The 21,709-nt window shown below is 51.6% G+C and overlaps 1 protein-coding gene across 1 annotated transcript in view; it reads right to left on the reverse strand.

Annotated features, from left to right (window-relative positions):
- The window catches only part of OPHN1 (oligophrenin 1), a 69,278-nt gene that overhangs the window by 22,273 nt on the left and 25,296 nt on the right, over window positions 1-21,709 (reverse strand). The window contains exons 3-12 of the mRNA XM_059824218.1: window positions 21,131-21,192; window positions 18,331-18,402; window positions 9,866-9,967; window positions 8,732-8,842; window positions 7,942-8,046; window positions 6,819-6,948; window positions 5,358-5,458; window positions 3,112-3,203; window positions 2,919-2,997; window positions 1,580-1,613 (exon numbers count right to left, since the gene is read on the reverse strand). Of these exons, the coding sequence (XP_059680201.1) occupies window positions 1,580-1,613; window positions 2,919-2,997; window positions 3,112-3,203; window positions 5,358-5,458; window positions 6,819-6,948; window positions 7,942-8,046; window positions 8,732-8,842; window positions 9,866-9,967; window positions 18,331-18,402; window positions 21,131-21,192 (888 nt within the window). The remainder of the gene's footprint in view (window positions 1-1,579; window positions 1,614-2,918; window positions 2,998-3,111; window positions 3,204-5,357; window positions 5,459-6,818; window positions 6,949-7,941; window positions 8,047-8,731; window positions 8,843-9,865; window positions 9,968-18,330; window positions 18,403-21,130; window positions 21,193-21,709) is intronic.

Consider the following 21,709-nt stretch of genomic DNA (forward strand, 5'->3'; position numbering starts at 1 on the left):
ACAGCATTGCTCCCTACCCCCTTTCAGTCTTTAATAATAAAAACGCAAATCAGAGTCCTGCCACATGTGAATTTGTGTCTGATAAGGAGTTCATTAATCATTTCCAGAGCACTGCAAAACCTGCAGTTGAAGTTCTTCCGCATCATAGGATCATGTAATTTCTGCTTATCTCCTTGACTAGATTAAAAAGCAAAAACAATACAGCTTGATATGCTGAGTAAAGCAGAACATAGGTTTTTGTTCCAGCCAATTAACCACAGACTATCTTTGTGCCTGTTTTGCAGGCATCACGAAGCAGGTAGAAAGTCAGTATTTTTTTTTCTATACACACATTTCTACTTCCGTAACCACACTACTTCTGCTACTTTTTCTGGGATAGCTGAAAGCATTGTCCAAGTTATAATGTGAAATATCTTTCTGTTCAGTGCAAACATTTATATTGAATTTTTCCTAAATGACCATGCTGTTGTTGGTTTTGTTTTGGATTTGTGTTTTTTTTTTTTTTTTTTTTTTTTTTGGGGGGGGGGGCGGGGGTGGTGGTGAGTTGTAAGGTTGGTTTTGGGGGGGGGAGTGGTTTGGGGTTTTTTTTAAGGTAAAACAACATACTACTTGAAAAAACAGCCACAAGACATGTCTGGACCAACTCCAGTCACAGCACAGGCCGTGGTGGTGAATCCTACAAAATCACTGTATTTTCGGCAAGTCTTTTATAACAATTGTCTCTTCTCTGAGCAACAGCAATGAAAAGCTCAGATGTATCTTGGCTCTAACATAGGAATGAGTAAAGACACCCTTAAGCACAGATCCACTCGGTACACGGTACTGAGTGGTATAATACGACTTGAAGTCTTTATAGCTCTAAGCTATTAAAAATAAAGTGTATTTACTTTTGTGAAACACTGAGTCGCATTCTTTCCAGGCGTGTAACACAAACACAGTCAAACAACAGGTTTCATGCTTATGCCTCTGATAATGCTACCTCTACACTTGTTACAGTCAGCTAATTAAAGTGCTGATAAAAGTAAGCTCTAAGCTACAAAATGCAAGTTTTCACCCAGCTAATGAAGCCCCAGAGTTTTCCAGGGCAGCACGCTCAGCCACGGCAGTAACGGGCTGTAAACGGGGAGAGGCAAAGGGGCGGCAGCCTGCCCCGGCGGCTGCAGGGGCGGTGGGCAGGGGGCACGGGACAAGGAGGTGGGATGGGAGCTCCAGGGAACTAAAAGCCACCTCTGTTTTCCTATTATAAACTTTGCTGAGGGAAATGTCCTCAAAATCTCTCACTGATCTTTTGTCCCCTCTGTTACTTAGGGGTTTAGAGGTGCAAATTGAACTCCACAACCCGCTAGTTCTTGGTAAATAAAAACCGCACATTGCAATCGACAACTTTTACTGTTTGCAACTCATTCTGATCTGGCCTCAGTATCAGACACTGTGATGAAAAGGAAAGAAGTTACACTGCCACCACGGAGGGAAAAGGCTATTCAGCAGAAGTCGAGGACGAGTGTATCTGCAAAGAAATACACTGCCTGACCTCTGGACAGCTTCGACAGCTCAGAGAACAGCAACAGAAATGACTTACTTTCTTCCTGTTTTGTGATGGGGCTGTGGTAGATCTGAAAAAGGGGAGGGAATGGAGGGGGAAGAAACAAAAACATAATGCAACGTGATTCGATGTTTATTTTTGAAAGAAAATGCAGCACCCCATAAATCACCCAAAGCCAATCACAAACAGTAAGACAATCTCCCAAAGAAATCTCATTTTAGAATTAAGCGAGATGCCATTATCTACACAATAAATGAGTTTTTGATGACTTCCTACATTTCACTAGAGCACCTATTTCTAGGAAAGAGGTCTCCCAAAAACTGAACAGGAAACTTTGTCCTTTAGGTGCCCTGTAAAACAGCAGCTGGACAGTCTGGCACATGGGGGCTGTGGTTTTTTTGTTCGTTGGCTTGCTTTTAACAATTCAAGTGTCAAGACATTCCTTCATCCCATACAAAAATAAGTTTTGTATTTTTTTGTTAATAATAAACAGCAGGTGCCATTCTTGATAGAAAATCAAAAATCCTTTACACATAATAACACGTCATGCAAAGCGAGTGAGCCCCAGACGTCCCCTAAGTGACTGGCTGCCCAGCACGGGCACACTGACCCTCCACACTACCCCATCTCCTCTCCTCTTTAAACGAGGAGAAAGGTGCTGCGGAGGGCGCCCACGTCCCACCTCCCCGCTCCCACGTCCCACCTCCGCACCAGTGGCCACACAGCCCTGAGCAGGTCAGCGAGCGCCCTCGCTGCCACCCCTCTTCACCCGGCCCACCGAGGGAAAGGCAGCTCTCCGAAGGCAAGGGGAGCTGCCAGAAACGGGTTTTCCCGCACTGGGCATCACGCTGTCCGTGTAGAGGGAATGTGGTAACACGCAGGAGTCTGCGCTTTGCTCAGCCTGACGGGAGCGAACACCAGCGGGCCCAGAAAGGCGGGTGAACACCGGTGCAGGGTGGCCGCTCCCACGGGCCAGACTTTCCAAATGCTGCTCAGAGCAGGGACAGGCAAAAAAAAAAAATCACCTCCCACGGGCTGGAGAGCACATTGCGAGCAAGAGCAATACGGAGCGGTCCAGAGCCGGTAAGGCCACAGTGCTCCGGCTGACTGGCACAACTCGGGAATGGACCGGAGCTTTAAAAGGGGAAAACCAAAATCCCCACCGCGAGCCGTGCCGCGAGCAGAACAGCACGAGCCCCATGTTGGGTGTCACGGGCTGAGGCGATGCCCGCGCGGTGGGCGAGGCAGAGCAGCGAGGCGAGAGCTGCCCGGGGGAGCTCGGCAGCGGCCGTGTGTGGCTCCCCGCGCACCCGCCGGCAGAGGCCACTGCTCGGCAGCGCATCCCCGCCCGGGCGGCCGCTCCCCGAACGCTTACCGGCTCCTTCCCGTCCATGGCTTCCATCCACAGCCTCCGGTTGGCTTCCGAGAGCGCTTGCAGCGTGATGGTCCCAGACCTGCACAGAGATCGCCCAGGAACAGGCAGGAAAATGAAGCAAAAGTTGGTTTTAGTAAACAGCTGAGAGCGATTTATCCAGCTTTGCAGGCCATCTGAATACTAAGCATCTCACCTTTCATTAGTTTCAATGTCAAAACAAAACCTTTTGTCTATAGAGTCAGTCTTTCTCCTTACACAGGATTTCAGTGTCAGGTCTAAGGTGCCCTAGGAGAGAAAATTGAAGCTAAGATTAGAGGAAAGAAATACAGGAGAAGATTTCAGGTTCCTCAGCACCTTTAGGCTGCAGCCCAGCACGGCACTGCCCTTGGAGCACCCCGCTCCCGGTGGGTGCCCTGCCAATCCGAAGGCATTGGTACCAGGAGCACAGACGGTCCTACCCACCGTCAACATAGACAGAGATCAACAGCTTTGTGAGCCGTGCTTCCTCTCCTCAGCCACAAAATGTTCTAGACTTCATGGCACTGCCCCGCAAACAAGTGCTAAATATCTCAGCAACAAGCACTGTGCCTCTGCAGAGCAGGAACGCTGCCATAAACAAACCTCACGAGGCAGGCAGTCGCTTGGTCTTTGAGGCCAGCACCGTGCTTGTCTGTTACCTGAGACAGTTGGGTCCTAATTTTTAATCAGGGCTGATCAGCGCTACCAGTTATCCATAGCGTTCGTGGTCCAAACAGCTTTACACAAAATACCTTGTAGAAAAAGGATGTTAACTGACCAAATCTAGAGGACATGCACTCTGATGGAAGGCTGGCACTGCGGGGCTGAGCTCTGGCCCTTCGCGTTCGGGCCCCTTAATAAAGGGGCATTAACTGACTCTACAGCAGAGTCAATTTGTAACGTGATCGTGAGATCTCCACAACCTTGCAGGAATTCTGAAGAGACACCCAGGAGACCTTACAACCAACCAGAGCCTAGGGTTGAGTGTGCAAGCCTGGAACGCGTTCATCGCCCTGACCGTCACCGCTGCCGCATCTGCAAGACCTCTGACAGAAGCAGATCAAGCAGATCCAGGACAGCGGCAGCAAGGACGGCCTCCGCTGAGATCACGTCCGGCTTACACGCCGTGATGATAATCTCCTGGCTGTGTTTTGTGCATGTGCTGGTTGTTTGGGGTTTTTAAGGGCACTGCTTGTAATCGTGGCATTTGAAGTTGTGTGGCCAGCTGTGAGCTGAAAGTCCAGACTACCAGACTGCGAGAGTTTGGGAAGGGGACTAGTTTACATTTTTAGAAGCCCCTACCTGCATTAATTAGCCTTACTAGACATGTTTACAGCATAGATGACAACAGATCTCTCCAGCCAATAGTTTGGACATTTCTTTGCCAAGGTCTCTGCCACGGGCTTCCAAAAAATACATTTTGTTTTACTGCTGCAGCGTGCAGAGGGCTGCCAAAGAACAGACCGTGAGATCACGAACTGGAGAACGGCACGCCTGACTGGGAAGTCCCCGGGGGACGTCGCTCCATGGCAGAGGAGGGCGGGTGGACTCAGCTGGACGCACTTGCTGTACTCTGAGCCATGGTCCATCATCCACGCCTGCATCCTACCCCTCCTCTGTCATGCTGAGGAACTGCAGGGAACTCCCAGACACACTGCTAAAAAACAAAGCATTTTGTGAAAGCAGCAGTTCCCCAAATCATTGCCTTATTGCAGTTTAGAGCTGCAACCGCTGCCCTCTCCTCCTCTCCTAACGCTGGTAACCAGTTCTGAGAACAGAAATCAAAATCACAAACCACTGACTGTGCGAACATGCGAAGGCAGAGAAATACTGCTTTTGGAAGCACTCATCTAATAACTCCAGTAATTCAAGCACTTGCAATCGCTGCCAGAGGCCTACGTGCAAACCAGGCTGCAGGTTCTCTGCCCATTTGCATGGATAAATATAAAAATTAGCTTGTCTAGGAAGGCAGAAATTTCACGCTAGACCAAACTTGCAAGTCACCACTGCCTGAATAACGCTTGCGTTACATGAACGCTCTGCTGCCAAACCCTGCAGGGCTTTGGGTCATTTGAGAGAGAGGGAGGTGAAACTTCTCTTCACAGAGGTGCTTCTTGCAGGTCGCACCAAACCACCCGCCTGTGCGGCCCGGCAGGGAGGGGACACGAAACCCACCCCTCTCTGTAGCCAGAAGCCCTTCCACAGCCACAGCCGCAGCATTGGGACCAGCCCACTGTCAGCACGTCTTGAGGACCGGCGCTGCCAGACGACTGCTCCCGACAGCGGGGCTGGCCTCTACTGCCCTGAACGCGGCATCTGTACGTCTATTTGCTTGTGGAAAGAGATGACGTGGGCAGATGGAAGGTGAGACCTGATGGCTGGGTCAATGTTTGCAGACACCCCTCCAAGAAACCAACTCACTTGCTTAGCTCCAGGCTTCTGGTCCATGGGCGTCATCCGTAAGGTTTTTGCCTCTTTTTCGTACTGGCAGTAATATTTCACCCAGGAGATGCCCAGCGCCCCTGCAGAAACACACGGGAAGCTGGAGTCAGAAACAGCACCTGGTTGGACGCAGCCATCAAGGCATGGCCGGCATTTCCCACATGTCCACGCTTCCCTGGGGACAGACAGTGCCGGCCCCGCGGGGACACCTCCCTCGCCAGCGTCTCCACTGGCAAAAGCCAGGAGGAGCAGGAGGAGGAGAGGCGTGTGGGGCGGCAGCCGCCTCCAGCGCCCTCCCAGAACGCTGCTGGTGAAAGGGCGTTTGTGGGACTCTGGTCGCAAGCCAAGCTGGTTTGGCCAAGTCCAGCCAAGACCTACACTGGCAGGATCCTACGTGTCTTGAATGCTTGTTTCACACAGACACCACTGTTTTTTCCTGTTGATGAAAACTTGGCAGTACAGACAACAGCATCTTTAAAACACTCTAAAGTTCCTATTTATATCACACTAGATTTACTGTCACTTTTCTTTGTTGTCTTACCTGAACCCCTTTATATGAAATACTTAAACTGGTATTTTTTCTGTATTGTTTTTTTTTTTTAAGTTGCAGTTGTCAGGAGGAACAACTCTCTTTATACTTGATTTGTTGGAAAAACATAAACAGGGGCAGCAAACAGTCATCAGCATGCAGGAACGTGCAACATTTGTTTGTGGTCTAAAATTACTGTCTGTGTTTTCTTTTAAAAGCAGGATAAACACACATACAAATATACGTATAAATACATCTGTATATATAATCCAAAAACTAACGGCTCACAAAATAAGTTGTCTGTAGACTCAGAGGCCACAGCTCTGCATACAGGCTTTTGTCCCCTGAGTGTTCATGCTTGCGTGGCCGTGTAAAGCTGCAGTGAGAGTTTGTAAAAGACTGAATTTCATTTGATTTGATTCCGCACAGAATCACAACAAGTTTCGCTCTCAGCAGCGTAACTCCCAATGCTGGTTAGCACTTCAGCTGTGCTCACATGCCCGCAGAGACGCTGCGAGAGGGAAGCTGGGCAGGCCACCAGATTCGTTCTGATAAAACGCAGCCAAGGTGCAATCTGCCAGAGCTCCAGTCTCTCCAGCGCTACAACAGAGCAATAAATCTCATCTAATTTGAGCGCAGGGCAATTAGCTCCTTGCTTACACGGCTCATGTAACCTAGAGGAAGCTCGGTGCCACTGCTGAGAAAGCTGGCAGCTACAGCTGCCGGTGAATCCCCGGGCACCCCGTGCCCTGGCAGGCGGCGACAGCCGGTGCAGCACAGCCCACAGCAACGGTGCAGCTAAAGCTGGCCCGGGCACGGGAGCCAAGTGCAGCCCATGCAGCGGGGTACGAGCAGGGAAGCCCAGGCTTACATGTCCTTTAACGTAATCAGGTGCATATAAAAGCCATTACATTTCTCCTGAGTGTACAGATAGCCCTCAATGGTCGGCTGCCCCGGTAGCTTGCAGGTCAGGGGGGCTTCCTTCATCCTCTTCTTCAGGTCTTCCAGCTCCTCCCGCGTGCTGGAAAAATGATTCCTTGTCTGTTAAGAGAAAACAAAAAGAAGCACATTTGAACATGAGCAAAGAGCAAGCTTCAGGTATTCCTGGTCAAATTTTAGGTGCTCTGGCAGAAATGAATCCGTCCCCAATGTACAAAATGTGGAAGCCACTCCACAAAGTCACATGAAAACTCCAGCTCTAAGAACAACTGGACTCTTAAAGCTGATTGAAGAGACAACGTTTAACATACCGTGCACGAAAATGGTGTTGAGGAGTCATGACTGGGAGGACACTTGTTCTTTCAATAGAAGAAACTTAGCACATTTTAAGGCTAGGTGGAGCAGAAGGAAGCACCTGAGCTCCTCTTTGCACCTTTGTTTAGGTAACAGGCTTATTCTCCTACAAAACTAAGGTGTTGATTCCTCAAAAAATCATGCTACGCTGCTTGGCAAGAAATCATTTTTAAAGAGTCATGTCAACACGGGGTACAAAATCAAGGCATTTTTATGGAACACCATGTAGACCAATTAATGCGCCAGCAGCAAACTCAGCTTGGCACAGATTTATGGCTGTTGTTGCACGGGAACGAGGGCCAGCCATGAAAGACTGAGGATAAAAGAAACAGGACACAGATATTTTACCCCATGAGTATACTTAGCCAGCGGAGGAGCTTACCAAAGCATGTAGTAAGCTGATACCATTAAGATCAAGATTGGAGGCCTTTTTAGAAGACGTGTACAATTTCAATCTCATGAAATTGGAAGAAATTCTCAGGCCTGTTTATGCACAAGGTTAAATGATACAATTGCAACAGCCCCTTCTAGACAAACACTATAGTAGCACCTGCAGACTCTCCTGTACGGGAGAGGAGAAAATACAGGTGAACTGAGAAGGAAATAACTTTACCTGCACCTCCCACAATGCAAACATGGACAGTCTGTTTTGCATGGAAAAGCCTTGCCACCAGAGGCGTTTAAATACAAATGACAATAGAAGTCACATGGAAAAAATACTTCAGCTGGGCAGGAACTCACATTCTGCAGGCTGAGCTGAAGCTGCTGTTTATAAGGGAGGAAATCCTGCGTAAGTTCAACTGTCAGGTTGTTGTAAGTAAAGAGGCTGTGGAGAAAAGCCAGCACCTGCAAAGGAGGGAAAGGACACATTAAACTTCTCTTCTATATTTCCAATCAGAGGTAAGATAGACAGGAAGCAGGGTTTCAGAAATTACATATACAAGTTTACTTTTTTTTCCTTACAATTTTGGAGTGATGCAAGTCTTTGTATGACTTATCCACCACAATGTCCCTAAAGCCCAGGTCTACCACCCACACAACTGTTTTAACAGAACACACCCGAAACGAAAGACCCTGCTGGGAGAACACGGGCAGATCTGCAGATTGCTCATCCACGAGACCTACATGATCCCACGCTCAACCGCGTTCGGCGCCAAGGCAGAGCCACCCACCCAGGGCAGGGACGCAGGTACCACCGCAGCCCGTGCCGTGACAGGGAAGCGGACCAGATAACAACTCTCTCCCTCAGAAGATAGCTAACACTTACCAAAGACAAGGTGTCCAAGATAATTCATAACAAGACCTCTAGCTACCCACACCGTCCAACCTGCTCCTCAGGATCGACTTACAGACACGAGAAACGAGTCTGTGGCTTCACAGTGCTCCAGCAAACACCACTAAGGCAAGGTTAACTCCTGCTCCATCACGAGACTCCCCAGGACCGAATCCAACCTGCTAACTCATCCCTTCCTGCGACTGTCAGCAATCTGAGCAGCAAACAAGAAGGCCGGAAAGAAAAGGAAGCTCCTACCGGTTCAACAATACTGAATTTCTTGCTTTCTTGTACTTCCTGGATCTGGTACACATACTCGAGGGAGGACTCAAAGAAATTGTGTCTCTCTTTGTCAACCTGAAGATCAGCCTGAAAGAAAGAGGGAGAGGTGAAAAAAGAAAATACACCACATCTAGCTTGACAGTATTTGACTAGCATTTGCCTGTCAGCCCACAAATAGTTCTGTCCTCACTTAAGAAAAAGCCTGCCAAAGGTGTCCAGCCCAGGTTTTGAACTCTTTGCACAGAACCAGGAGACTGGAACATTGGCCATTCTTCTCCGGTCTGCCTTCTTCTGGCTCCCTTTCATTTACGGATCCAGAACCTCACCCCGCTCTGCAAGGACAACGCTTTCCCAAAGCGTATTTGTTATTTTAGTATAAGCTCCTTCTCCACCCGCAGCCCTGCACCCGTGAGGACAAGGCCACTGTCACGATCCTCTGCCGAACTCCAGCTGTGACCCAAACCCAGCAATTCCAGAGCTGCAGCACCAGGTAGGACAACGCGGCATGCCGTGTTACCACACCTTACACAAATTTTGCCTTTCAAAGATGCTTGGAGGTTGATCTGACAACTGGTTTGACAGATTTGATTTGATCCAGCTACTCTGATGTGGGCTGCAACATCTGGGGCCTTCCTTTTGTGTTCCAAGGTGTTTGGCAGCAGCAGCAGCTGGAAGGGGCACCCCCCCCAGCCTGCTGCTCGCCGCCACAGTGGGGCTGCTGCCACAACCCCCCCTGCAAACACCAGGCAGGAAACTAGCCTGCAAAAATAATAATAACCTATTATTTTTCAGCCAGATCAGTTCCTCAAGCCAGGCAAAAAGGTGGCCAGTCCTCAGCTGTGCCAGTGTAACTGGTCACTGCCCCGCGCTGTAGGGGTGAGAACGAGCGATGACAATGCGTAAAGCCACTACCACCGTTCAACACAGCAAGGAGAACTACGATCTCGGTTTCCCTGGTCTCATCCAGAGAATCTAGGCTTTAGGTAGATTTAATTGCTTATAAATTTCAACTGGTTACTGAAAAGGATGATTTTCCCCCCCTTTTTGAAGGTCTAGAGCAGCTGGTGGTGTTGCTTCTGGACCCAACTCTGAAGAAAACTCCATACACACCTCCTGTAACTGGGATTCCTTCTTTTTGGAAGACAAATGCAAATGGCGATCCAGCATAGAATAAAACTTTTCACCATCCTTCTCAAACTTTTTCTTTCTTTCCTGTAGATGCAAAGGCTGAATCAGAACCAGTTGTTGGCATTTTCCAGATAAGAACATGCAACAATGCCAAGATCTTTTGTGCAATGCAGTATTCCCATGGAAAAATTCTGGTTGACCCAACCAGAACAGGAGGCCACTTTCCATTTGCTCTGCTTTCACAGTCCATCACCTACACCGGATTTAGTTACGCCTCAAGACCAAGCTCTGGCAATACTTTGTGGCACAGGCACTTCAAGTATTTTACCACGTTAGCATTGTGGCAAAAGCCCCACCGAGGTATTGCTCCCCTCTCAATCTCTTCAACGTCAAGTAAACTTGAGACATACTAACACATCAAAAACCTATTCACCATTTGCTAATGTGCTGTTCACATAGTTCAGAAATAACTGGGCAAATATTTTAACGTCAAAGACATGTCAAGGATAAGAAAAGATTTGTTAGGAGTTTGGCAATTTTCTGTTTTGAAGCTTTTATCACGTTTCTGAAAAGTATCAGAACGAAAGCAGAAGACTGGAAAGGCCGTACGTGGGAGGGAACTCATTGTCTCTTGATCAGCAGTGGTGGGAAGAGAGATCACAAACCTTGCAGTCAAAGCTTACACAAGTTTTACTCTGTAGTGCCCACCCTGAATACGGCCGGGGGGAACGCTGCCGCAAAGATAGCTGGTTTACAATACGCAATGTGAAGACTTCACCTCTTGGAGGTCCCCTGCGCACGGTCTGGTTCTTACTGACCTATCGTACATCTCAAACATGCCTAGCACAGGCACACAAACACGGAGTGGGGAGTGATTCGTTAAGAAAAAAAGACTTTCTGAAGGAACCGCTGTATCAAAAAGAGTTGTTTGCGCTGGCAAACCTAAAAGGGTAAATGTCTAGAATGACAGCAGAGACATTTAAGAATGAAACCCAGAGAGAATGCAGGAGCTAAGCTGAGTACCAGGCTGTTTGCTTATGCCTTACAATGACTGTGAAACCATGGAGGACTGTGGCAATCAAGAAACAACCATGAGTAGAAGCCAGGTTGACAAATACCCACATCAGATGGTAACTGAGCCATCAGTGATTGCTGAGAGGCAGTTAAATTGCTAAAATAAGGAAATGCCAGCCTGGCAGCAGCCTCAATGCTAGGTCCAAGCAGCTGAGGAGCAGTGTATACATACTGCAGGGTATGTACAAGATGCTCAAATCCTCTGTCTAGCTTTTGAAGGCTCAAGAAAGTGGGAAGCACAGTTAGGAAATCCCAGCCTCCTGTGGAACTAACGGCATCTTTCAACAATTACCTCCTAAAAGCCCTGAAATCCTGTTCTCTTGCCCCCGTTCAGAAATTCATGAATATGCAAACACACACCAATGCCACCACAAAACAGAGCAGATGGACTCTGCCGGACTGGTGGACATCAGTTATTTTCCTCACGAATTCAGTAGTGACTGCAAAGTTTGAAGCTGTGTTTCCTAAATAAAGTCCTTTCTCTTTCTTTAGTCAGTTCTCCTGCCAGGAAGTTTTGCTTCCCCATTCCACTTCTGCAGACTATTCAGTCCGTCTGACGGGATGTCCTACACAGCAGGATGCCTGGGGACTCCAAAACCGGTACTTGGGCTCAGCACGGTTAGCCCCCACCTAACCATCTGCTTTCTCCTCAGCCCCTTGCTCACGGCGGCTACTGCCATATTGCCTCTGGAAGAGGAAGGGTTATTTTCTGGTGGACGCACACCGGGAGACACTCGTAGGTTGCTTACTGGAGCACATGAAGCTTGCACAGCTCCCCGCGTTACCCATCGTGGGCAGCAGCTGTCAGAGAAGGGCAAAGGCACTCACGTTCAACAGCTAGGTCAGCTCTCCTGGCAAGAGCCATCTCGGCCTTTGCTGGGGGAGCAGCTTGCCATCGTCCTCTGCAATATCAAGGATACCGTAACTCCACGTTAGCAAACTCATGCCTCAGAGTAAAAAGAGATCTGTATCAAATCCAGAGGAGCAGAGAGTCCTCCAAGAGTGAAACCTAATTTAAGCAGCACTGCAGCTGCGGAGCCGATGCCAGGAAGGACTGTCAAAACAAAGCACCACCCTCGTGACTAACACCCCTGATAAGTAAATCCAAACCCAGAGAAGCAAAAGTGTTTGCGAAGCAGCAATTACCATGTCTGTAAGGTCACACTTCTGGATTATCTGTCTGTGCCAGCAGATGCCATGTTTAAGGCAGCCAGGAACCTACGCTTGTTTTCTTTTCTGTAATGAGGAGTCACCAAACCCCAAGGCCACAGAAGTGCAGTGGAACACAGCTGCACCGAGAGCACCGGCGGCCGACGCAGCGCTGCGGGTCTGCAGCTCACACCTCTCCTGCTGTGGCTTCTTGCATCTCAGAGAGGATGGCTACACCAGTAGCAGGTCCCAAAATCCCCCAGTGACGGAAAACTAGCTCCGAACCCAACCAACAAGAGCCCAGCTATCCCCGTGGAGGTGGCACGCAGAGGTGGTCTCTCAACACAGCAATGGACGGCGTCAGCCCCGCTCCTTAGGGGAGCCGCAGGCGAGCAGCTGAAGGCGCAGCAGGAGAGGGGCTGAAGCACGCTCCCATGCTCGAGGCGCCGCTCCAGGCGTCCTGTCCTGCCCCTCGACGCCGGTGAGCAGCACACGTAGGGTGACACAGCCGTCCCCACCCCGGTGGAGTGGCCATGAGGGACGGCAGCCACGCTCCAGCCCAGAGCAGGGACCAACCTCTCCCGCCCTCTGCTCGTCAGCTGCTCATCTGCCCCAGGAGCTGCGGGAAAGCGCGGGGCGAAGGAGCAGGGAGCAGCTGCACACCAGAGCCTGGTGCTGCCGCAGCTGGGCACAGCGGAGCCTGCGGGCAGGGGAGTGGTGCCAGGCAGGGCAGGAGGATGTGCCTCTGGATGCAGCAGCCTGTGAGCGCATGGCTCCTGGCGAGATGAGCATCTCGTCCCCAGGAGAGATGACATCGCTGTGGGTGGCCGTGGTGCCTGTGCAGACAGCCGCAGGACCACGAGCTGTGGGTGGCCGTGGTGCCCGTGCAGACGGCTGCAGGACCACAAGCCTGCTGTGGTCCCAGTTCGTGTGAGACCATGAACTGGGACCCGTGCAGCAGCTCTCTGCCACCAGCTCGCATGGGCAGAGCCCCACGGGAAGACACAGCCCATACTGCGGCACAGGGTCATCTCTGCAGTGGAAAAGATAGTGAAAAAAAAGAAAAAGCCTGGGGGAGCAATGGAAGAGCTTTTCCTGCAGTGGGAGCTCGGAGGCCAGACAGCAACTCCTTCAGAGAGCACCTCCTCCTGTGCCAGCGCCCGCGGGCAGGCAGGGGCATGTGGCTGTGCTGGGGGTGCGGAGCACCGAGCTCTCCCTGAGGATTGAGGGCATCAGGAACGACGGCCGAGATGGACAGCGGTGTCCGGAGCACGGCTCGCTCCTGCAGGAGAACCGCTGCCATGTGGAAAGGAGCGCAGCTCGGAATGGCATTTTTGGCCACTAAAAGGGGACTTGCCAATCATTTCCCACTCTGGCTAATTAAAATATAACTGAAAAGCAGAAGGATGAACTACAAATCCCTCCCGATTGTCAAGCCAAGGCTTCTAACAGCTTGTTGGCTGCTGAACAGAGCAAGCCAAGACAAAAAACAACACAAAAAAACCACCCAGACTGAAGCACAATCTGGAAAAATGAGCACAAATTAGTTCCTCATGAATATTCAGCAAAGGACAGCATTACCTTCCCATTAAGATTTGCCAAGTCCAAGAAGCCACCCAACTTTCATTTATTTGCTCACCAAGAGAAACCGAGGCGATTTCACCCAAATGCAGGCATAGTCGCGCAGCAGTGAAGGAGGGTGCTCTTCGAAAGCTTTGCGCTCTAAGCTTCAGCAGATGCTGCTTTAACCAGAAATGAGCAGGAGTCCTCGGAAAAGCACAGGCTGCCCAGTCCAGCAGTCACTCCACCAGCAGCTTCGGCTAGCTCTGTGTGTGCGGGGTCCTGCCCTGCACACCGGCTACTGCTGCCGGGAGCGGGGCAAAGCCGGAGCCCCTCGGCAGCTGCTCAGTTCCAGGTCTGCGAGAGATGGAGCAGCCGAGGACTAGGGGGGAAAGGGGCAAACGGACTTGCCAAAACTCTCCCGTAACCATTAGTTGCTAGTTAGGATCCTATGAAATTCCCATCCTGGAAGAGGTGAGCAGAGCGAGCTGCAAGCGAGGAGCCCAGCTCACGTGGCTACTTCTCTTCTTCTTAAAGAAAACCAAAACAAAATGAAACACACTTTGCCTGCCGGGAGCCTCCACCTCTGAACACAGGGGTCTGGGTGGAGGACCAGCACCCAGCAGGACGTGCAGCCGGCCGTGAACCGGAGACCGGCATGCAGCCGGGGCCAGGTGCTCCCAGGCTCCCCGCTCCTGCCCGCCCATCCCCGTCCCTGCTGCCTCCTCAGAGCAAAAGCTGCCATGTGGCTCTAAGCAGAGCCTCGGAAACACCGCAAGTTGAAAGCCTGTAAATATTAAATGAATCCGCTTCTGCTGCATTTCCCGCCCCAGTATGCCCTGTTTTGATGACAGCAACAATAATCCTGCTGAAATCGCAGCAGAGCTACCGCGCTCATGACATGGACATCCAGTAATGAACACAAACGGTGATGTGTTCACCATCACTCGATAAAGATGACAGCACTGAATAAGTTCAACCGCCAAATCAGTTTGGGGAAATAGCAAGCTCTTTCTGGAGAGGAGCTGAAAGCACGAGATGGGCGGCAGGTTCTGCTTCGGCTTGCAGCCCCATCTGGCAAACGGCGGAGGGGAGAAATGGGAAAAAGAGAAATATGTTCATATGGAAAAAAATACTTCATGCCTTGGTTTAACTAATTTTTACGATGCATCAGCAGTTAATACAAAAAAAGATACTTTCTAAAAAGTAAAGAGGTGTAGAAAGAGCATTTCTATAAAATCACACTCAGTTTAACCTAGTCTTTTTCCCTCACCAACTGTGTTCTCTCAAATGCTCCGTAGATCTTCCTCCCACAGAGATGAAAGCAAGTAGAAGTTACCATCCTCCCTTTCTTTTAAAATTATTATTAATGAAATATTAAGAACAGAATTAACTAAGTGCTTTTAGGAATACATGTTATCTCCTGTGGAAGAACTTTTTGAAAAACACTGCATTTATTCAGCATCCCAGAGCGTAGTAAACATTCCTCCCGCAGCTTACAATGAGTCCAAACAAGTTTTTCCCCTCTGACTTTTTTGTTTTGCTTTGTGTTTTCGTTTTTGTTTTGGGTTGGCTTTTTTAAAAAAAAAAAAAAAGAAAAGCTGCCTCCTTCCAAGTGGAATCGGAATGAAACTTTTCCTGTTCAATTCTTAATGACTTTTTCTGTTCAAAACTTCACGACTGCAGCAAGGCTCCTAACGAAAGCACCCCAGCCCCAGGAGAGAGCTCGCCCACAGTGTGTGAGCTGAAAGCCAAGGGCTTTGCCGGGAGGCTGCCGGCAGGGAGGGAGGGACAGGCACCGTCCCCCTGCGAGGCCCCTGCGGCAGCGCCCCGAGCTCAGCCCCAGCCCCGCTGCGCCGAGGGGGTCTGTCCTGCGAGAGGGCGAGGAGGGGCTTTCCTCGGGCTGCTGCGGAGCTGCTTCAGCTGCAGCACACATGCATCGCTCTGCAGATCAAGAACGCGTGCTAAGCACCACCGTGCTCATCTGGGGCTTCAGGCCACAACCAGTCCTACCGTCTTGCTTCGCATTCCCATTTGCAGTGAGCACATCCCTCTCATTACCCCTCTCCTTCCCCTGCTAGCCAAGGACACCACCACCCCACATGCTACTCTGCTTGTTTTCAAACCTCGCGGTCAGGCACGGCTTCACCAGGCACGCCTGGGACGCAGCTTCTGCCGAACAGAGATGGCACATGGCACAAAATCCACCGCGTTCATAGCCTGCGTGGACCGAGCACGCAGTCTAGCCTCCGTGAACATGATCGAACGCGAAACGAAAAACCAGAGCACCCCACGCGCTCTCTCCCTGACGCGACGCCTGCGCCTCGCTGACGCCACCCATGCCCTTCCTCGCGCTCGCAGCGGCCTCGGTTACGCTGGTTCCTTTACACGCTCACCAAGTCAGTGCTGCACCCCCAGCCGTGAACTCTCACCGGCTCTTTGGCTTTTCAAGCAGAGTAAGGTTCCAGGGCCAGGGCTGAGAAATGGGTCAGCTCAGGGGATCCCGGATCCTCCGCTTTTATTCTTCACGTCTACACATACAAACATTTACCCACAAGTCACGGGAAGAGCAACGATCTCGCAGGTCTGCGGCGAGCAGGGGAAGGCGGCTGGAGGGGGGCGGCTGCGGCGGGTCCTAGTAACACCCCGGGGGCTCCCCTGTGCGGGAGCACGCCATCTGACCGAGGAGACTCCATTCATCCCCGGGAAAACGGGTTAATGCAGACTCAGATGTCTTAGTCAGACTGACTGGCTGCTCTCCAGCCAGAGTCATCACAAAGACCCAATTCAAAGGCTCTTCCTATCTGGCTTCAGTATCTTGCAAAGAGAACAGAAAACATCTCACAGAAGGCGACTCTGCCAAAATATGGGAAATGAAGCAGAGGGCACAAATTCTCTGTGTCATGTCTCCGGTCTGCTCCACAGCCTGGCCCCGGCCTCTCTCCCCCTGGTGTAAATCAGGAAGGATCTACTCGGCTGATGCCAGTCAGTGGAGGCGCAGCAGAAATGGAGAGGGACCCCGCGCTGACAGAGCACCATTGTGAGGAGTCCTCATTTGTATTTCACGCCTTCTGCCGAGGGATGCGAGTGACCCGGAGGAGCTCTGCAGGCTGGCAAGTGAAGGAAGGCTTTGTGCCTGAGGCGATACTCGAGGGCACAGCCCAGCGGGACTCGAGCCAGCGGTGTAGCACCGGCTCCTGTCAGGAAAGCATCGGAGGTGAGGACAAAGGTCTGGAGCGGGCTGGGGCTCGCTCCGAAACTCGCACCCACTCAAGGCTGTGGGGGCAGCGTCGGAGAAAGCGTTACCTCCCCGTGCGTCTGCCGTCAGCGTGGGCACACCTGCAAACATGGCGAGGTGCAAAGCGCTCCCCTGCCAGCTCCGGCGGGCGAGCGCTTCTGCTGAGCCACAGCAGAGCCCTTTCTCACCGAGGTGCCCTCGACACCTTTGCAGTTCGTGTTCCTCCTAAGAAACAAAAACCAAAGCCAAACCACAAAGACCTCCAAACCACCTGCAACGAGTCCCTACCCTCCGTCACCTCTCTTAACCACTTCTGAACAGCGTCCTGCCACGGTCACTGCCCGACGCCTCCACCCGGAACCCCCTGCCCTGTCAGGAGGGAGTTTTGTCTCAGCCCTAGGCACATCCTCGGCTTGCAACACAGAGGTCTGCTGCAAAACCCGCCAGTGAGGAGGCAAGGAGGCTTTCCGCCTGCACCCAGCGGGGAAGCGCAGGCAGCTTCGCCAGCACGAGACCGACGGCTGCAGCCGTCACCTTCGCCATGCTCACGCTGCTGCAGCTTCTCAGAGAGGCGTTCTAGACACACAGTTGTACGGGGGGATTCTGAAGGCCAGGATGGTGATCAAGTATCGTTTCTCAAATCCTGTATTTATTAAACGTCAAAGACTCCAGATGGGCTGGGCTGAATCCAAGCCCCAAGTGTTCTCCAAAACATCTCCATTTCTGAGCTGGTTCAGAGCCAGCCCTGTTTCAAGCTGCCGCCGAGTAACGTGGAACCTGGATTTCTTGATAGCAAACAAGGGAAAAATAATCTTTTCTGCTCAACATGTGCAGGATTTGCTTTTTATAGTTTGTTTCTTTAAAAGTGTGGTCCATCTGAAAGACTCATTAGATGCTTTATTTAAATATTTCATAACAAAAGCCCTATGACTATAATCAAGTTCTGACTGCCGGTCTCTGCTGCTCTCTCTCCCTCCCGCTCTAACACATGCTTATCCGAAGAAAGTATTTTATTCTCAATAGCACTGAATGAACAAAGGGGAGAAGAGAAAAAGAAGCAAGGCGTATCTCCTGATCGCCGGTCGAAACACGCACTCCTTGCTCAGGACAGAGACAGTACTGGAATTAGGCCAGAAGAGAACCCAAAGAATTCAGGAAAAGGTTTTGGAGCCTCTTATGATTGAAAAATCAGACTAAAAGTCACAGCACAGACTCTCGCGCCAGCAGCTGAAAGCCAGCATTAAACGGGGAAGTTTCTGAAAGCATAAAGTTGAAACATAGTACCACAATTTTCTACTCTTTAAAAACAGCAACAACAAAAAAAAAAAAAAAAAAAAAAAAAAACCAGGAGAAAACATTTAATTCAAACATAGTAATAAAAAATAAATCTGTTTGAATTTAAAACACACAAACAAACAAGCCTTACCTTGGTGAACCCTATTTGCTCCTTCCGAAAGTTTTCCAAAGGTTTGATCAGCAAATCACTAGCATTCTGCACCTACAGCACAAAGAAAGAAACAGCTTCATTACAGGACACAGATTAATTTTCTCCTAAATAGAGGCTGAACAGGGCTAGAAGCCAAGAACTCTTAGATTTCAATGTCTCTGACTGCAAACTTGTTCTCTGTCTGTAGGTGAAGTCACTTAACCCATCCGTAGCCACTTTCCCCCATCTGTAATACACAGAATCACGGCACACGAGGCTTCGGGGCCATCCTGTAGACAACAGCCGGGTTTCCCCCAGCCTGCCGCCTTCCCTGCGTGGCGAGCCGCTGCCCTCCGCCTGAAACGCTGCGTTACTCCCATCAAACCCCGGGCACCAGCCTGCCGGAGCAGCAGCCCTCTGCGACACCGGTCCCCCCGCGGTCCTGTCCGTGCCAAGGCAGGCTTTGCTCCTGCCGGCCCCTCCAGCCTTGGAATAAAGCTAGGACAGACCCTCGCAGGCCTGTAATGTGCTTTCACCGCACAGACCCAGCCGCCCAGCCCAGCCCTGAGCTGTGTCGCTGGAGCGAGCCCCAGGGAAGCGCAGCATGCTTGGCCCCTGTGCCACGGGCTGCGCTTAGGCAGGACGATCCCATCCGTGACAGCGCCTGCCACCCATCCCGTTTTAAGAGAACCGCTGTCCCTATCGGATGTGAGAAGGGCTGAGAGAATTGATGTTCCACGTACGCTGGCTGCTGGGTGAGCCCTCACTAGGAGCAGCCCCCGGGAGGCAAGGCTGTTTGTTTATCTCTCCAGGAAGCACAAACCAGAACCAAATATATTCTCAAAGCACACTGGAGAGTGCTACTTACTTGACAGCTCAGCTGGGTCCCTGCCTGCAGCGAGCTGCCCTGCTTGCTCTAACGGGAGGGAAGGGAGCAGAGGAGACGTGCTGCTGCAGCTGCTTCCCCTCTGCCACTGCTGCCGGCTCCTCTGCTCCGGACAACCCGGCCGCACTGCCTCCTGCACCCAGGCACACCGCTGCGCTAGCCCTGCTTTCCACGACAGCATCCACCCTTGTCCTTAATGCAAAGCCGTGACAGGTAAGATCCCAGAGGCAGGGGCGCGTTGCGTCGCTAGCATCTCCCAGTGAACAGCGCAGATGCTCGTGCTGGTGAGTGCACTGCCAGAAAGCGGCTGCCGCAGTCCTGAAACCAGCTGTTTTCCAACGCTAATCAACCCGTAAAAGCTCAGCAAGGCCGCGATGGGCAGGAGCTGCCTCTCGGAGAAGGTGTGATGAATGCCCCAAGCTCACGTGAGCAGAAGGCAGGGCTGGGGCAGACTGGGTCTGGCTCCCTGCCATGGCTTTCTCATGGTCTGGCGTTTCTCACCACAGACAGCACTGGGCTTGACGGCTCTAACAACACGGCTCTCAAATAAATGATGGACTTCCCTTCTCCTGAGATCCAGCCAGAAGAGGAATGACAGCAGGTTATCCATCACAGCAAGAGAATAACAATAACGGCTAGGGAAAAAGGAAAGCCTGCCTGTGCCGCTTCCAGTCCTGTCAGATGCCCGAAAGACACTTTCCTGGGACATGCTCTGTGCTCCCTCTCCACGAATCCACAGGCAAACTCACCCCAGTTTGTATCACTGGCTCCAGCTCCACGCTGGCACTGGGACACGACCTGCTGTCTCTTCCCCTCTCCACTCCTCCTGCGACGGGCTCTCTCCCGAGCTCCAGAGAAGGGAGAGGGGAAGAGAAGGCGATACGACACTACGCTGCCACAGCCTTTTCAGGTAATTTAAAGCTGATGAACACGGTGAGTGTGAAAACTTCTGAGTGAGCTACTGTAAAGGACTGGTCCTACAAATGAGGGCGGGAAAAAAAAAGATTTAGAAAAGTTGGACAGCATCCCTAAAAGCATCCATGGTCCCTGAAATGATCCCTTCCACCCGCTTACCCACTGCGAAAGGAGCCATTGTACCTGGGATGTAATTAATAAAGAAATATCTTACTGCTTTCCTCCTGCCTCTTACTGGTTTCCTCCCGTTCCCTGCCTGCCTGCGGACCCGCAGAGCGGACGGTGGCGTCCCGCCGGCGCAGCCACCCCTGCAGCGCTGGCCCAGCCAGCAGCCTGGCACGAGCTCTCACTGCTGCACGAGGCAGAGGAAAGCAGAGCCAAGCAGCACATTCCTGGCATGCTGTAAAAGCTCTCCACCGAGCCTAACCTTCGTGTTTTTCCTGGAATTAGGAGTGAAACGGGAAGCCAACACTCGCTCTGGAGGAGCTCTGGAGAGGCAGAGGGCACAACGCAGCGGGAGACCGAAGGCAGCGCATCGCCCTGCGGGAGCTGTGCCGGCAAGGGCAGGGGCACAGGGGGACCCGCAGGCTCGCACCCGGCAAAAACGAAGCTAAATTTACATCTTGCTTCTTATTCTTTAACGCTTTGTTTCACCACAAAACCAGCTTGTTACCAGCTCAGACCTGGCTCTGCAGAGCAAACCTGCTGCAGATGGCAGGGTCCTGGGGCTCCATGGCTGCCTGGCACGCAGGAGAGGTTTCAGACACTGCGTGGGACAACCTCTCCCCTCCTCGCCCGGCACCTCCCCTTTGCTGCTCAGGGCCCGCGGCGATAGCGCTGTGGACCAGACGCAGTACAAAGCACAACGTTCTCAGTGCTCCCAGCTTCCCTCTGATGGGAAGCTTCACACCAAAGTACATGGTGCCGTTTGGCTGTGATTTTGCATTTAAACATTGTGACGACGCAGTAATTGCCAGAGCACAGTTCAGATCATCTTACCATCATGGACCTCTCCAGCTCTACCTCGTGGAGCAGCTCGGCGAACTCCTTAAAGGACTCGGCTGTAACGAAAAGAAGAGGCTGGTCAGCGGAGCTGGGATGTGGCACCGGAGCTTGGACACATGCTGGGGTACCCGACTCTGGCTGCAACCCCCACATCGCCGTCTAAAAGGCTTGCCAAAATCCAGAGAAGAGGTGGCCCCTTCTGGCAGAAGCTGAGTTAGGCAAGGCCATCGGTAGAGGCTGGCCACGAGGGGTAATTATTTATGCACTGAGAGGAGGGCCTCCTGCCCGGAGCAACGAGGGAGGTAACGCCCTGGGAAGGGAAGATGACATTAATTAGCTTTCATTAGGAATTGTACTGCAAAGCCGGTAAGACAGGCATCAGGGAAGGGGCAGACGAGGGGAAGGGGCAGCCGCCGGCCCCAGGGACCACAGCAGGATGGGCTCTGCCACAGCGGGGGGCTGCGGGCAGGACGGGGCTGCCTCTCCTGCCTGGACGGCTGCCGGCAGCGCCGGAACGGGTCCGGCACCTCTGCCTGAGCTGGGAAGAGCTGCAGGTGCTTTCTAGGACCAAGA

This window comes from Gavia stellata, chromosome 14, assembly GCF_030936135.1.
Source record: "Gavia stellata isolate bGavSte3 chromosome 14, bGavSte3.hap2, whole genome shotgun sequence".
Taxonomy (NCBI): domain Eukaryota; kingdom Metazoa; phylum Chordata; class Aves; order Gaviiformes; family Gaviidae; genus Gavia; species Gavia stellata.